This window comes from Myxocyprinus asiaticus, chromosome 6 (genome assembly GCF_019703515.2).
Source record: "Myxocyprinus asiaticus isolate MX2 ecotype Aquarium Trade chromosome 6, UBuf_Myxa_2, whole genome shotgun sequence".
NCBI classification, from domain to species: domain Eukaryota; kingdom Metazoa; phylum Chordata; class Actinopteri; order Cypriniformes; family Catostomidae; genus Myxocyprinus; species Myxocyprinus asiaticus.
This window is the reverse complement of record NC_059349.1, coordinates 22,762,385-22,779,286: the sequence shown is the minus strand read 5'-3', so window position 1 is coordinate 22,779,286 and position 16,902 is coordinate 22,762,385. Positions and strand designations below refer to the sequence as shown.

At 38.6% G+C, this 16,902-nt stretch overlaps 1 protein-coding gene across 4 annotated transcripts in view; it reads left to right on the top strand.

Annotated features, from left to right (window-relative positions):
- The window catches only part of LOC127442398 (dihydropyrimidine dehydrogenase [NADP(+)]-like), a 297,161-nt gene that overhangs the window by 68,536 nt on the left and 211,723 nt on the right, over positions 1-16,902 (top strand). For 3 of the 4 annotated variants that reach the window (XR_007897477.1, XM_051700403.1, XM_051700404.1), the window contains exons 9-10: positions 8,811-8,918; positions 9,134-9,303. Coding sequence is in view for 3 of the 4 variants with exons in the window: in XM_051700403.1 (XP_051556363.1) it covers positions 8,811-8,918; positions 9,134-9,303 (278 nt within the window). In the remaining variant the exon portion in view is untranslated. Of the gene's footprint in view, positions 1-8,810; positions 8,919-9,133; positions 9,304-10,039; positions 11,644-16,902 lie in introns of those variants that run through there. The other variant, XM_051700405.1, reaches the window with a different exon arrangement.

Genomic DNA, 16,902 nt, shown 5'->3' with positions numbered 1-16,902 from the left:
TTATAGACAGATAGTTTAACTTTTAATTGACTATACACAATTCCAGTGGGTCAGAAGTTTACATTCACTGAGTAAACTGTGCCTTTAAGCAGCTTGGAAAATTCCAGAAAATTATGTCAAGCCTTTAGGAAATTAGCCAATAATCTTCTGATAGGTTAATTGGAGTAAATTGGAGGTGTACCTGTGGATGTATTTTACGGCCTACCTTCAAACTCAGTGCCTCTTTGCTTGACATCATGGGAAAATCAAAATAAATCAGCCAAGACCTCAGAAAACAATTGTGGACCTCCACAAGTCTGGTTCATCCTTGGGAGCAATTTCCAGATGCCTTAAGGTACCACGTTCATCTGTACAAACAATAGTACGCAAGTTTAAACACCATAGGACCACGCAGCCATCATACAGCTCAGGAAGGAGACACATTCTGTCTCCAAGAAATGAATGTAGTTTGGTGTGAAAAGTGCAAATCAATCCCAGAACTACAGTAAAGGACCTTGTGAAGATAAAGTAAAACGAGTCCTATATTGACATAACCTGAAAGGCTGCTCAGCAAGGAAGAAGCCAGTGCTCCAAACCACCATAAAAAAAGCCAGACTACAGTTTGCAAGTGCACATGGGGACAAAGATATTACTTTTTGGAGAAATTTCCTCTGGTCTGATGAAACAAAATTTAACTTTTTAGCCATAATGACCATCGTCATGTTTGGAGGAAAAAGGGTGAGGCTTGCAAGCCAAAGAACACCTTCCCAACCATGAAGCATGGGGGTGGCAGCATCATGTTGTGGGGTGCTTTGCTGCAGGAGGGACTGGTGCACTTCACAAAATAGATGGCATCATGAGGAAGGAAAATTATGTGGATATATTGAAGCAACATCTCAAGACATCAGCCATGAAGTTAAAGCTCGGTCACAAATGGGTCTTCCAAATGGACAACATGGCTTAAGGATGGCTTAAGGACAACAAAGTCAAGGTACTGGAGTGGCCATCACAAAGCCCTGACCTCAATCCGATAGAAAATGTGTGGGCAGAACTGAAAAGGCATGTGCGAGAAAGGAGGCCTACAAACCTGACTCAGTTACACCAGTTCTGTCTGGAGGAATGGGCCAAAATTCCACCAAAATTATTGTGAGAAGCTTGTGGAATGCTACCCAAAATGTTTGACCCAAGTTAAACAATTTAAAGGCAGTGCTACCAAATACTAACAAAGTGTATGTAAACTTCTGACCCACTGGGAATGTGATGAAAGAAATAAAAGCTGAAATAAATCATTCTCTCTACTATTATCCTGACATTTCACATTCTTAAAATAAAGTAGTGATCCTAACTGACCTAAGACAGGCAATGTTTTCTACGATTAAATTTCAAGACTTGTGAAAACTGAGTTTAAATTTATTTGGCTAAGGTGCATGTAAACTTCTGACTTCAACTGTATTATTAAAGTAAGATTTTTTGTTGACTTTAAAGGTGAAGAGGTTTTTTAAATTTTTTTTTATGTTCAAATACTTTCTCCTATCCCATTTTAGTATGTGGAGACTATAAGTGAGCTTTGTAGCATTTGTAGGATTTGTCTAAAAAGTGTAAACACAATGGCCCTGCAGAACTATAAAACATTGCTCTATTTATTTGAGTGAGCAGAGCATTTCCTGTACAACAACATATCTTACTGCTTAACCACCATAGTATGATGCATTGTTGGAGAAGTTAACTAGCTAAACACGACTGTTTCCCGAAACCGTGATAACTATGTCGCATATCCATCATTTGAACCATGTTGGTTCAGCAATATAGAGCTGTCGTCAATGATGTTATGCTGGGGGTGGAAGAATTTGTGCGGATATTAAACTATAAATGCTTGTTTACACATAATCCAGAAAGCTGTTTAATGCGAGAAAGCTGCTAAAGACACAAAAGTGGTGTGCACTGTGTGTTGCGATAGATACAATGCATTGCAATAGTGGGGTTTCCCTTTACATCAGACTTCAGGTTCCCCCGACACTTGAACACACACTCACATGTGCACTCTTCTAAAACATATAAGAACTTCACTTACCGGTATGCATTAACATGGACACATAAGCCGTGTTCTCCAACAGAAACAGTGTGTATTATAAGTGCTTTCTTTTAACTGCCTTTTAATCCCTTAAATGGCTACATACATAGATTGCCGCTTACTGCATAAACCCGGAGTAAGCCATTTTTAAGTGCATGTAAGTGTAATGGGAGCCAGCTGATAGATAGCTGTGCAATGTGTATAAACCTCACTCTCCTGACCTCAAGAGGTGCACTAGCGACTGATGCTACAGGCTGTAGCTTTTAGCCTCCTTGTTAGCGCACCTGCCTCCCATGCCGGAGACGACGGTTCAAGTCCCGTACGTAGCAGGTAGAATAGGTGCATCACAATGGTGACGCTCGTATTGCATCCTACTGCTGGCTAATGGCATTAGCCAGCAGGACTTTTTCTAGCATGTCAATTACTTTTTCAAGAGCAGAGTAATCTGCACTTTTCTGTTGTTGTTCACACACCATTGGAGCAGGCACCGGAACAGTATTAATATCAATCTTGTTGACAGAAACTCTTTCACTTTGGTTGCGATGCATTGTGTTGGTAGCTTTGAAACTCAAATCAGATTGATAGTCACTAAGTACAGCCTGCACTTCATGTGCTGACCACATGTCAATTGGTTTGGATCTAAATGTCAGGTCTAGGTCTTTACTTGGGCAATGTATGATAAACATGCAAACTATTTCCACGCTGGACTTGTCAAGTGTTTTACCTTGCTCTTGCAAGCATTCAGAAGCAACATCTGCTGCTCTGTTGAGTCTCAGCCAGTAGTCATATGGATTCTCATCCTCTTTGGGCAAGGTAGTGTAAAAATCAGCAAGAGGGACAGGTGAGTAATGATCACAACTGAAATGTTTGCACAGCAGGCTGTAGCCATTAGCCTCCTTGTTAGCGCACCCGCCTCCCATGCCGGAGACGCTGGTTCGAATCCCTTACAGAGTGGGTAGAACAGGAGCATAACAATGGTGCCGTGATCCGGATGGGAGTGAGGTTTAGGGGGGTGAGTGTAACAGGAGCCAGCTGATAGATAGCTGTGCAATGTGTATAAACCTCACTCTCCTGACCTCAAGAGGTGCACTAGCAACTGATGCTAGAGGCTGTAACCTTTAGCCTGCTTATTAGCGCACCCAACTCCCATGCCGGAGACACTGTTTCAAGTCCTGTACGGAGCGGGTAGAACAGGAGCATCATATAAGCGTCATCAAAGTCTTGACAGAATGAAAGATATGTATGGAATGAAAGATATAGTAGCCTCAGAGAAGTGAAATTATGTCCACACAGCAAACTAACGAGGAACTATGCTTCTAATCACAGATAAAGAGCTGTAGTTCCAACCACACATCTTTGTGATGCTGTTTGCGAATATTTTTTGGAACTCCGTTTTGGGAAACACCAAATTGTTGAACTATGTTGGTAACGATGGAACTTGCGACCATAGTTGGCTAACAGTGGTTTTGGGAAACGCACCCCAGTCTGATACAACCATAATGGCTCAACCAATGTTTGGGGTGGGACTCGCTGTTTGGTCAACCAATGTAAGACAGAGAGAGTTTCTGTAAACCTTTTTGAAAATAACCATCATTATTTTTGCCATTCTGTTTGGCACAGGAATTACACACTTCACCTGGAAACAAGTGTATTGATCCTAATGTATGCACCACTGTCCTCCGCTTCAAGTTGTATTAGTGCAGTGCAAGACCAGATCCTAGACCTGTGCTATTGCTCAATGGTTTTTGTGTGATTTCTGGTGCATAAGACACTAGCTTTATAACATTCATCAGTTCAGACTTAAATGGAATCTATGAAATGTCTAAGAGCTTGATTCAAATGCTGACTGTTTCAAGGTCTTTAATTCATGTCCAACAAACTGATGGAAATTTTCTATTCATCATAGTAAGTTTTCTAATACACAAAGTATAATAGTAGACATGACGTACAATGCTTTCAAAGACTAATGACTGATAGCAATAAAATATTGATCAAAAACGACAATAACTGAAAGAGGAACAACTCTCAGCCATTTTCTTTACACCTTTGTGTTCAAGTAATTAATTCAGTTTTAATTTGGCCTTTGACATTGTGAATACAGTCTTAGTTACAGAAAGGGGAAAGAAACTCAGTCTTTACAATACACCTCAGGGTACTGCACAATATTTAATTTCTACAACTGCCTCCACATTTGTTTTTAACTCCACTGTGCAGAAAACCATTAACAGTCTGTGAATCTTAATTATTCTTTTCTGCTACTGCTTGCTGTTACATAAAGCATTATAGTCATACTGTCTAGTATTTAATTTGTGCATATATTTGATCTGTATGTGTCAAACAGCAGTGTCAAATGACGCTATGAAGCAACTGCTCTTAGCTGGTTAACACAATCTTTCAGCCACACAACACTGTGAATTTAGCTGTTATCCTTATGTTGACTATGATTCACCTACAGACATTGTTCAGAAACAATTACAACAGACTCTGAATACATTGTTCTGCTACCTATATTTTTTCTATGTTAAAATTGTTTCTCGTATTCCAGTTTAATATGCAGAATCAACTATAAGTAAGCCATTTTAGGTTGATTTCAGGTACACAGCTACATTGGCTCGACCAATATCTCTATCTCTTTGTACAATCAATAGAAGACGGGGGAGTTTTCTTTTTGTGTTTGAAAACAGTGAATATTTTTGCAATTCCGTTTGCACACTTAAGCTTTAATTGGTTCTCTGATGCTACGCCAGATTTGTGGCGAGGTTTTCATATGCCACTTAAAAACACACAATGGCTTTTCCCTTCCATTGCACATGAGGCCTGAGAGCTCTTCGCTCAAACAGTGATGATGGGCATAATGAGATAGAGATTGATAGCCTCCATCACGCAGTACATCCTTGGGGTGCGTGCTAGGCGTAATAGACAGATTTGAAGTGACAGGGGGTTAAGTATCCCTTAGATCCATTTCTGTTTGCCCTTTGTCTTGTCTAAATACTTCTTAAGGAAGCTGCCTGCCATCCTCTAGTTCATTATTATACATTACATGTTTGGCGAGGACATAGTTCCAGACAAACTGTATTAGATCATTGATATTCTTTTGCTTAAGTGATTTTATGCTCCCTAGATGCAGACACAAGTTGCAAATGTTTGTTGTTGCAATGTTGATTTAAATTGAAAAATTATGACCTCAGAGGTTTTAACATGTGTCATTCACAGATGCTCTATGAATATTATGTTGTTCAATGACGCATCTAGGATCATGCTGGCCCTAGCGCAAAAACACTTGATGCCCCCACCCCATCACCACCCATATCAACACTGCCACAGCCTACACAAATTAACTTAAAAGACATGTAAATATAGCATTGTCATTTTTGGTGTACTCCATATTGCTACTACATGTCTCAACCAAGTTCAGTGTATTGGTTGTTTCAAATATAAGAATTTCACAAAATAGTGTTCATTATTTTTGGTTTATTCTGAACGATCATGTTGCTTAATAAATATAAATATAGGATAAACAAATTGATTAATCCACTTAAACATGGTGACTTTAATCACATATTAATTTACTTTCAGTCTCTTTACTATCTTTTCATCGCACACTTCTCCTCTCTGTTTCTCTAACAAGACAATAGGGCACCATGTTAACCTACCCAATCACAAAACCTTGTTTGTCTGATTCAGCAGAACTTTCTGGCTAGGGCTGCCCAAAGTTAGAACTGCTTTTACTCTGCGCAAGTCTCTGCTGTATGTTGTGTTGTCTCCGCTCCGCTCAGCTCTTCTCTTTATTATATATAGTTGTGCTCAAAATTTTGCACACCCTGGCAGAAATTGTGAAATTTTGGCATTGATTTTGAAAATATGACTGGTCATGCAAAAAAAACTGTCTTTTATTTAAGGGTAGTGATCATATGAAGCCATTTATTATCACATAGTTGTTTGGCTCCTTTTTAAATCATAATGATGACAGAAATCACCCAAATGGCCCTGATCAAAAGTTTACATACCCTTGAATGTTTGGCCTTGTTACAGACACACAAGGTGACACACACAGGTTTAAATGGCAATTAAAGGTTAATTTCCCACACCTGTGGCTTTTTAAATTGCAATTAGTGTCTGTGTATAAACAGTCAGTGAGTTTGTTAGCTCTCACGTGGATGCACTGAGCAGGCTAGATACTGAGCCATGGGGAGCAGAAAAGAACTGTCAAAAGACCTGTGTAACAAGGTAATGGAACTTTATAAAGATGGAAAAGGATATAAAAAGATATCCAAAGCCTTGAAAATGCCAGTCAGTACTGTTCAATCACTTATTAAGAAGTGGAAAATTCGGGGATCTCTTGACACCAAGCCAAGGTCAGGTAGACCAAGAAAGATTTCAGCCACAACTGCCAGAAGAATTGTTCGGGATACAAAGAAAAACCCACAAGTAACCTCAGGAGAAATACAGGCTGCTCTGGAAAAAGACGCTGTGGTTGTTTCAAGGAGCACAATACGACGATACTTGAACAAAAATGAGCTGCATGGTCAAGTTGCCAGAAAGAAGCCTTTACTGCGCCAATGCCACAAAAAAGCCTGGTTACAATATGCCTGACAACACCTTGACATGCCTCACAGCTTCTGGCACACTGTAATTTGGAGTGACGGGACCAAAATAGAGCTTTATGATCACAACCATAAGCGCTATGTTTGGAGAGGGGTCAACAAGGCCTATAGTGAAAACAATACCATCCCCACTGTGAAGCATGGTGGTGGCTCACTGATGTTTTTTTGGGGGGGGGGGGGGATGAGCACAAAAGCTGCGCATGGGACACTCTTGGACTTTCCAACACGACAATGACCCTAAGCACAAGGCCAAGTTGACCCTCCAGTGGTTACAGCAGAAAAAAGGTGAAGGTTCTGGAGTGGCCATCACAGTCTCCTGACCTTAATATAATCGAGCCACTCTGGGGAGATCTCAAACGTGCGGTTCATGCAAGACGACCAACGACTTTGCATGACCTGGAGGCATTTTGCCAAGACGAATGGGCAGCTATACCACCTGCAAGAATTTGGTGCCTCATAGACAACTATTACAAAAGACTGCATGCTGTCATTGATAAAGGGGGCAATACACAGTATTAAGAACTAAGGGTATGCAGACTTTTGAACAGGGGTCATTTAATTTTTTCTTTGTTGCCATGTTTTGTTTTATGATTGTGCCATTCTGTTATAACCTACAGTTGAATATGAATCCCATAAGAAATAAAAGAAATGTGTTTTGCCTGCTCACTCATGTTTTCTTTAAAAATGGTAAATATATTACCAGTTCTCCAAGGGTATGCAAACTTTTGAGCACAACTGTATCTCTGGCAGTGTCACTGCATCTGCAGCTCTTTTCTAACAGTAGTGTGAGGAAGATCCGGTGGTAGTGTGGTGAGGGAGAAAGGGTTTGGAAAAATACAATTTAAATACTGGTTGCCCTGAAAGCACAGGGCTGTTTACACTGGCTCAATAAGAGTGCTTTATAGTACCAACCTATATAGGATTATTTGAGATCTTGTTTGAAATTAGTCTTTTTTTTTTTTTTTTTTTCAAAAGTTTTACCCTAAAATGCATGGGAATTTTACCAAACACTCTTATATATTTGGGTCTTTAGAGACCAGGCACGTATTTCTATCACAAATGGATCTACAAAATTCCAAGATAGTGTAAAAAATGTCTAAATATTTTTAAAAACAAATCAGGACAAAAAGCAATGTCAAATGTAAATTAAGTCAATCACTGAAACAACAGCGCCAGCATGTATAATATGTATGTGTATACGTACATGGGATACTAATAATTCACCATTGTTGCACAGAAAATCAATGTGATATAGTATTTGTAGTTTGAATATAGTACTAATTTATCTTGTAATAAACAAAGAAATAGATATCCTGTGTCAGTAAATGTATATAGATATGACTTTTGGTATGTAAGCCATTTATAAAAAAAAAAAATATTTTAGCATTTTTGTTTTATTTTATTTATTTTTGATTTGTTTTTTGTGTTACACTATTCATAAGAGAAAGATTGAGGAATACAAAAGAGGTACAGGGCATCCTAAAAATGGGTGAGGTACAGGGCAGTGGCGGTTCTAGATTGTATGGCGCCCTGTGCGAAACCCGCATCAACACGCCCCCAAAGTTGTTGATGTTGGGGGGGGTGATTGTATAAAAGTTGTTGACGGGGGGGTGGGATTGTATGGTGCCTTGGGCGAAACCCGCTTCAACAGGCCCCCAAAGCTGTTGACTGGGAGGGCACGAGGCACCCACACAGCACCCCCCCCCAACCCCCCCCCCCCCCCCCCCGCAATTCACATGTCGCCCATGCCTAAATCCGCTATTGGTACAGGGGGTGAAATGTGGTCCTAAACACCAGAGGTATGCGTTTAAGGGTTAATAGACCAATGTAGATATAATTTAGGAGTTTTTAGAATTTAAAGAGCTGGCCTCCATGGATGAGATTTGAAAGACCACTATAAATATGATGTAGCTTGAGAAAGGTGAGCGTTGGACAGTGAAGTTTGGTATTTTCTCAGTTATCCATCATTTCTTGTGTACTCAAAGATATTATGGCAGGGCACTGTCGCTCCCACGCCGCACTGCCGGTAGTTACGCTTGCTTTGTAACCACTTATGTTGCTTCATATGCACCTTGTCACATATGGCCTCTGAGTGTACAGCTTTAAAAATTATTCATTTGTTTTTTTTAATTCATTTGTTCTTTTTTACTGAACAGGTCTTCCGCAAGCAAACAGGGACAAGATCTTCGAGGGTTTGACCATAGAACAGGGCTTCTACACTTCAAAGGATTTCCTTCCCGTGGTTGCAAAGGCCAGTAAAAGAGGTAAGTGACAGTTTGAGGTACTATGAATGTAGTTCTTGCTCTTGTATAGCAGAAGATTTTAATAGAGAAAAACGAGTAGCATCACCTAAATCACCTGTCATTAATTTACGTCTGTTAGATAATTACTTAGTTTAGACTGGGATTTAATGCTGGCCATGACTCTATTCACTGAATTTTACTTTTGATTTATGTTTTCTGTGGCGTTTCTCTCGCAGGCATGTGTAATTGCAATTCGCAACTGCCAGAGCTGCATGGGAATGTGATCGTCCTGGGTGCAGGAGACACAGCGTTTGACTGTGCCACTTCTGCTCTCCGCTGTGGAGCTCGACGAGTATTTGTGGTTTTTAGAAAGGGCTTCACTAACATTCGCGCTGTTCCAGAAGAGGTAAAAAAAAAAAAAAAACAGTTTAGCAGCACTGCAGCCAATTATAATATCCTACTGAAGGAACGGCTGTATATCCCATGTCTTTAAAAACAGTTTTTTGCTTTTGTCCTCTTAAATTACATTTTGTGTGAAATTGAAAGTTCTTTTTTTTTTTTTTTTTTACTAGAATTTGGCAAACTCTCACTCTCTATCTCTGTCACTGACTCATATAACAAGAAATTAACCTGGTTAAATAAAGGCCAACAGAATTACACAGCAGTATTGGTACTTTTGTCTTGTTTTTCAGTGAAAATGTCTAAACATCCTAAACAATATCTAAACAATTTTCTTGTGAGGCGAAATTCTTTGTTTTCTGAGAATATATCTCTAAGTTTATTTTTCTTACCCCATTGGCAAATAGTTGTTGTTTTTTTTCTTTCTTGTTTTAGGCATAAATTTTGTCTTGTTTATGTGTAACATGAAAAAAAAAAAAAAACTCTTTGCCAAAGAGGTAGGAAAAATAAACTTAATTCAAGACATATTCTCTGGGGAAAATATATATATATATATATATATATATATATATATATTAAAGTGAATTTATCTTGATTTAATAATGTTTAGATATGTTTACTGAAAAATAAGATGAAAATACTGATTTAAGAAAATTAATTTTGCAGTGTATAAAAATATATAGAACCCTGAAGCTTGTTATTTGCTTTTTTAATTATCTTTTTTTTCTTTTTTGGTCTTCCAGTATTTTCCCTTCAGTTCTTGATTTCTCCATACATCAGTAATGTACTTCACCTGAGGAAGGATATTTGATCTGTTTCATTCTTTTTGTTGTAGAGGGAGGCACATAAACCATGAAAATAAATTGCCATTCTCAGCTTTGTTTCTCTCACAGACACTTTTTGCATTGCTGCTGGTTTGATGAAGGTGCTCCGATTTGTACTTGTATCCATATATCCTCCACTTGCTACTATTGACTGCCATTGTGTCATGTCTATGACATGCTGGAAGTGGTCATTATTGTGTCTTCTTTGAAGCATTGCCCTGTGCCATCGCTTTTACTCCAAGGAATATTTTCCTTCAGTGTGTATATCTCATCTCCTTTGCAAATTCTTGAGCCTAATTCTAACATTAACAATGTGAAAACACAAGATAAGACCTTTGTCCATGCAACCAAACATGGCAGTCTGGCATGGTGTCAGATAATAGAAGAACCTTTAAATACCAGCTGATTCGGCTTTGGATTTTGTTCATTCAGCAATATTTAAGAGTTATCAAAAGTATTTCATTTTTCAAAACTTGACAGCACATTGTCAGAAACAGACTAATGGCACTGTTTATTTATGTGTGTTCATCTCGGTTTTTTCTTCAACAGTATATATATAATCAAGTTACCAGCATATAACGATACAGTGTATCGTGATTATGAGGACAACACATAAAACACATATGTATTTATTCAGGCACTTTTCGAGTCTAAATAGATGCACAACTAACATGATTTCAGAAGTACACCCAAATGACAATAGTCAGATCAGACTGTACATGTGTTACACATGCTATAGTTTACTTCCACGTTGCTTCTTCTTCAAATAGTAATGTCAAATGTAAATCAAGTGATTCACTGACACATCAGCAACACCTTGAGTAAGAAATAGCATGTATAATATGTATGTGTTGTGGCGGAATGATCCGCCCCTCCGGCTCGTCATCGTCACCCCGCCCCTTAGGGCCTCCCTTCAGCCAGGCTCACGACAGAAGCTGGGCAGGAGAGCGAGAAGAGGTGCATAATTAATAAGCCTCGTTCTGACAGCGGTGAATGAAGCACACCTGGTGAATAATGCTTCATCACCGCTGTCTTTAAAACGCAGAGTGCACCTCTTCTCGAGGAGCCGGCTTCAAATCTTCATGTGTGCACATACTGGCATCCTCGCACGCCCAGGACTAGAGCTGGGAGGGTTCGGATGAGATGATGTGCCGCGGGACCCATTCCTCAGACCCCCTGGGCCGATTAGATGAGTCACCGGGAGAGAACCGCACACGTTGAGGCCGACGGGCTAGAGGCCGGGCCGCCTTCCCCTCTCACCTGCCACGGGCCTGGGAAGACAGGCCGCCAAGGACGCCGCCGCCCCTCGCGCCGTGGACCCTGGAGGGGAGTGTGTGCGGCCGACGGACCCAGCTCATGTCTGGGCCATTCCAAAGACACTACCCCGCCCTTCATGGAGCCCCGTCTCACCATGAGGATGCCAGATTCCCCCTTTATTATGAACACTATACCCCCTGGACACTTTATCCCCCTTTATGGTCATGTTATTTTTATTATTATTTCCAATAAATGCCTCTCGGAGGCTTGAAGCCACACCCACTGTGTCTGTCTCTTGCTCACCCTGCCACAGTGTACACACATATGAATTACTAATAATTCACCATTGTCACACAGAAAATCAATCACTATTCAGAAGAGAAAGTTTGAGGAATACAAAAGAGGTGTGGGCATAACTCAAAAAAATGGATGAGCTACAGGCGGTGAAATGAGGTCCCGGGTCACTAAAGACCCGAGGTATGCATTAAAGGGCTAAAACTATCATGTTTTGCACCTGTAACAGAAGGCCCTAAAATAACAAAATCACTACTGTCTGTAATGTAATAACGGAAATTTTAAACACATTAATCTTTGAGTGAAGTTATAATCATCATCCAACTTTTCTCTAGAAACTGCCCAATTGAGAAACTAGCCAAGTTTAGAAAGCCATTGTCTTAGTTATTACTAGTATTTATTAAATGATATCTTTAATGTGGAATAGTTACATGAAATATTAATAGTTTAAAATGGAACCATATCAAAGTTAATGCAGTTAGCCATAAATTCCACAACAGACAGCTGGAGTAAAAGAGATAAAAGTCAGCTTAGAAAAACTGAATGGCTTTACCTAATGGAATAAACTGACAGAAAAGAGATAAAAAGTTAAATATCAATGCTGCTAACTGAACTGAAATCTTGAATAAGGTCAGATGGACCAAGTGAGCCGGAGTTAAAAGTGGATCTTGCTCTTTGAATAAATGTTCTGTGATAAAATTAAACATGGTTTCATCTCTTGCTTAGGTACCACACATGGCTAAGGTTAAAGGCTTTTATCTATGAACAAACAGGAGGCTAAGGTTTTTAAAACAATAAAAGCACATAGAATGCCTTGGTTTCATTTTGACAATAAATGTGCACATTTGACTAATTATATTTAGCTAAATGTTCTTGTACAATTTAACCAAATTTTTAATACATTATAATTCATACATTATGACAGTTACACTTTACAAAATAACACTTATTATGTGTTGTATTACAGTTGTGCTCAAAAGTTTGCATACCCTGGCAGAAATTGTGAAATTTTGGCATTGATTTTGAAAATATGACTGGTCATGCAAAGGATAGTGATCATATGAACCCATGTATTATCACATAGTTGTTTGGCTCCTTTTTAAATCATAATGATAACAGAAATCACCCAAATGGCCCTGTTCAAAAGTTTACATACCCTTGAATGTTTGGCCTTGTTACAGACACACAAGGTGACACACACAGGTTTAAATGGCAATTAAAGGTTAATTTCCCACATCTGTTTCTTTTTAAATTGCAATTAGTGTCTGTGTATAAACAGTCAGTGAGTTTGTTAGCTCTCACGTGGATGCACTGAGCAGGCTAGATACTAAGACATGGGGAGCAGAAAAGAACTGTCAAATGACCTGCGTAACAAGGTAATGGAACTATATAAAGTGGAAAAGGATATAAAAAGATATCCAAAGCCTTGAAAATGCCCAGTCAGTACTGTTCAATCACTTATTAAGAAGTGGAAAATTCGGGGATCTCTTGATACCAAGCCAAGGTCAGGTAGACCAAGAAAGATTTCAGCCACAACTGCCAGAAGAATTGTTCAGGATACAAAGAAAAATCCACAGGTAACCTCAGGAGAAATACAGGCTGCTCTGGAAAAAGATGCTGTGGTTGTTTCAAGGAGCACAATACGACGATACTTGAACAAAAATGAGCTGCATGGTCGAGTTGACAGAAAGAAGCATTTACTGCGCCAATGCCACAAAAAAGCCCAGTTACAATATGCCCGACAACACCTCGACATGCCTCACAGCTTCTGGCACACTGTAATTTGGAGTGATGAGACCAAAATAGAGCTTTATGGTCACAACCATAAGCGCTATGTTTGGAGAGGGGTCAACAAGGCCTATAGTGAAAAGAATACCATCCCCACTGTGAAGCATGGTGGTGGCTCACTGATGTTTTGGGGGGGTGTGAGCTCTAAAGGCACGGGGAATCTTGTGAAAATTGATGGCAAGATGAATGCAGCATGTTATCAGAAAATACTGGCAGACAATTTGCAGTCTTCTGCACAAAAGCTGCACGTGGGACACTCTTGGACTTTCCAACATGACAATGACACTAAGCACAAGGCCAAGTTGACCCTCCAGTGGTCACAGCAGAAAAAGGTGAAGGTTCTGGAGTGGCCATCACAGTCTCCTGACCTTAATATCATTGAGCCACTCTGGGGAGATCTCAGACTTTGACTTTGCATGACCTGGAGGCATTTTGCCAAGACGAATGGGCAGCTATACCACCTGCAAGAATTTGGGGCCTCATAGACAACTATTACAAAAGATTGCACGCTGTCATTGATGATAAAGGGGGCAATACACAGTATTAAGAACTAAGGGTATGCAGACTTTTGAACAGGGGTCATTTAATTTTTTTCTTTGTTGCCATGTTTTGTTTTATGATTGTGCCATTCTGTTATAACCTACAGTTGAATATGAATCCCATAAGAAATAAAATAAATTTGTTTTGCCTGCTCACTTATGTTTTCTTTAAAAATGGTACATATATTACCAATTCTCCAAGGGTATGCAAACTTTTGAGCACAACTGTATAAGACATTATGAATGCATTGTAAGAATGCATTGTAATGCATTAAGAATACTTTTGTACATTATATATACAGGCTTCATATAGATCAGTCTTACCAAATTCTGTTATTTTGTTGACACGACATTGACCTTTAGGTTTTAACCACTGTGAGAAGACATTGCTTATGTAGAAGAATACTTCTTATATACAGTATAGTTCAATGGTAGATGTGTTGTTAAATGTGCACTTTTTCAAGACATGAACAGAAGTCAGTCTGTGGGTTAACCTGTGAAAAGCTCTCAGGATGAGCCAGAGGCAATATCACCTTTTCAGTTCACCAGCTCATGAATAGGAATTTAATTCATTTAAATATTGCATTTATAGTTAGTTCCACCATTTTACTCTGTTTGCATGCCTAGTTTCTAGGTTAGTTGGTGTTAAAGACAATATAGGCTGGAGAATAATGTATCTTTCTTTGTTATTATCCATAGTAAGATTTTCCCATCTAAGGACATCTTAGAGTACACGCAGTTGAAAAGGAGTTTGTCAGGAAAAAAAGTGAGAGAAGTTTCTGTAAAGGTGACAATGTTGAGCTGTTATAGTGGTCAGCACTTTATATAATGAGATTTATTTTTATGTGAAGCTTTTTTAACAAAGTAATTAAGACATATTCTTTTCTCAATGACAACTGTTGCAAGGCTACCATGGAAACAGCGCCAGGAAAGTTAAACTTAGAAATATGTAACTACAGCAACTATTAGCTCTGCCTTTGCTCTTTGAGCGTTCAAACAGGGGTGCGCTTAAGCACTGTGGCTGTAAATTAAGCCTCTTCATAATGGAGGAATTTCTTTTGATTGTGGGTGTTAGTTTTATTCTGCGTGAGGCATTTACATTTAAGGCATTTAGCAGATACTCAGAGTGACTTACAAAAAGTGCTTTAGCTTCTCAAATGAGACCATTGCAAGCATGCAATTTAGAAAGTGATCTGCTAGGAAAAGAAGATCCTCTTCCTATATAAATAAAAACAAGTGTTAACTACTACTAACAAACGTATTTTGTGTTTTGTACTAACAAACAACAACTTTATTTTGTGGTATTGTTGACTGAGGTGAGTCTTGCATCTAAGCACAGCAGAGGTGTGACGTGAGAGTACTTGGGAATGTTGAATATCGGTCGGGCTGCAGCATTCTGGATGAGCTGCAGAGATTTGATTGCATACACTGGGAGGCCAGCCAAGAGTGAGTTTCTATTGACAAGACGAGAGTAGTCTAGGGCCTGTACCAGAATCCGAGTAGCTTCCATGGTAGGAAAAGGTCTAACTATGTGGATGAAATTTGCATGTCTTGACACTCTTTTTTAGGTTATTGTCCCATGTGACACCAAGGTTCTTGGTTTTCTATCTGTGTGGTTGAGATGGTTTACTGGTCTTTGGAAGGCCTTGGTAAGAATGGTTCTTTGCCAGGATAAAAAGCTGCTCTATTGATTTAGGTCTTTGAAGAAGTAACAGATGTTGTCTGTGTGGGTGGTGTCCAGTTCTTCTATGAAGTTGTCTGGGGGACCTGGTGGCAAGGGTGTAGCTTTGGCTTGAACGTTGGGGGGTTGCAGCATGAAGCATTTACCCATATTTCCATTGATCGTAGAATAAATGGTTCAGATTATTGGGGGGTTCATCAACCTAGAAAATTATTATCAAATAATAAACTGATATAACTGAATAATACAATTTTGGTGGTTTTGCAAGTATGTTAGGTATTGATGGACATTCAGTGTTGGATAGTAATGGACTATATGTAATATGGATTATTTAATCAGTTTACAAAAATTGTTTACTTGTAACTTGATTTTTAATTAAAAAATTTTTTTAAATTAATTTATGTAATTTATGTAATTTGTATTTTTTTTATTTTATTTTGTTGACTATGATTTTAAATATGCACTGTGAGATTAGATAACTTTTTAATGGATTACATGATTACATATCGATATTTATTAACCAAATATTGACTAAATTAAAAACATCGGCATATCGGTTATAAGCATGAAAACGCAGATATGAAAAACTGATGGTTTATTTATAATTAATTAGTAACACACATTGTAAAAACTCTGCGACTTCATATGCACAATCCAGAAATAATAATAGCCACAATATGTGGAAGACTTTGACTTTTGAGACGTCGGTATGATATCCATTAATGCTGCATGATTGATCGAATTAACCCTAAAAGCCTGCATTTTAAAATATAGTCTCAGTGCTTCAGTCAGTGCTATGTGAACAAGCAGTGCTCTCTAGCGGTCTGGACAGCAAGATCCATTATCTATTATACCACTATAACACAGAATTTAAAAGAGGATTTATTTTTCCATGATGTGGTTGACATTTCCGTGGAATTGCCCAACATATGCATAGTGTTAATTTGTAATGTTCTATTTCTGTTATAATGTTCTGTAATATTAAATTGCAAAAACAAAACCTTTTTTTTTTCATATCAATCATGTTATCATATTTATTTATTTTTTATCTTTATCTTTTTATCTTCTATTTATCTTTCAATATATCATGTGTTAAACAGATCCAATCCATGTGTAATGTAAATTATTTATTGTTAGAACAGTAAGAAAAAAAAAAAGGCTTTGTACATTTTTTAAGCATAATTCCAAAGTAAAATCTGATGACAAAATAAGGTAAGTGGCAA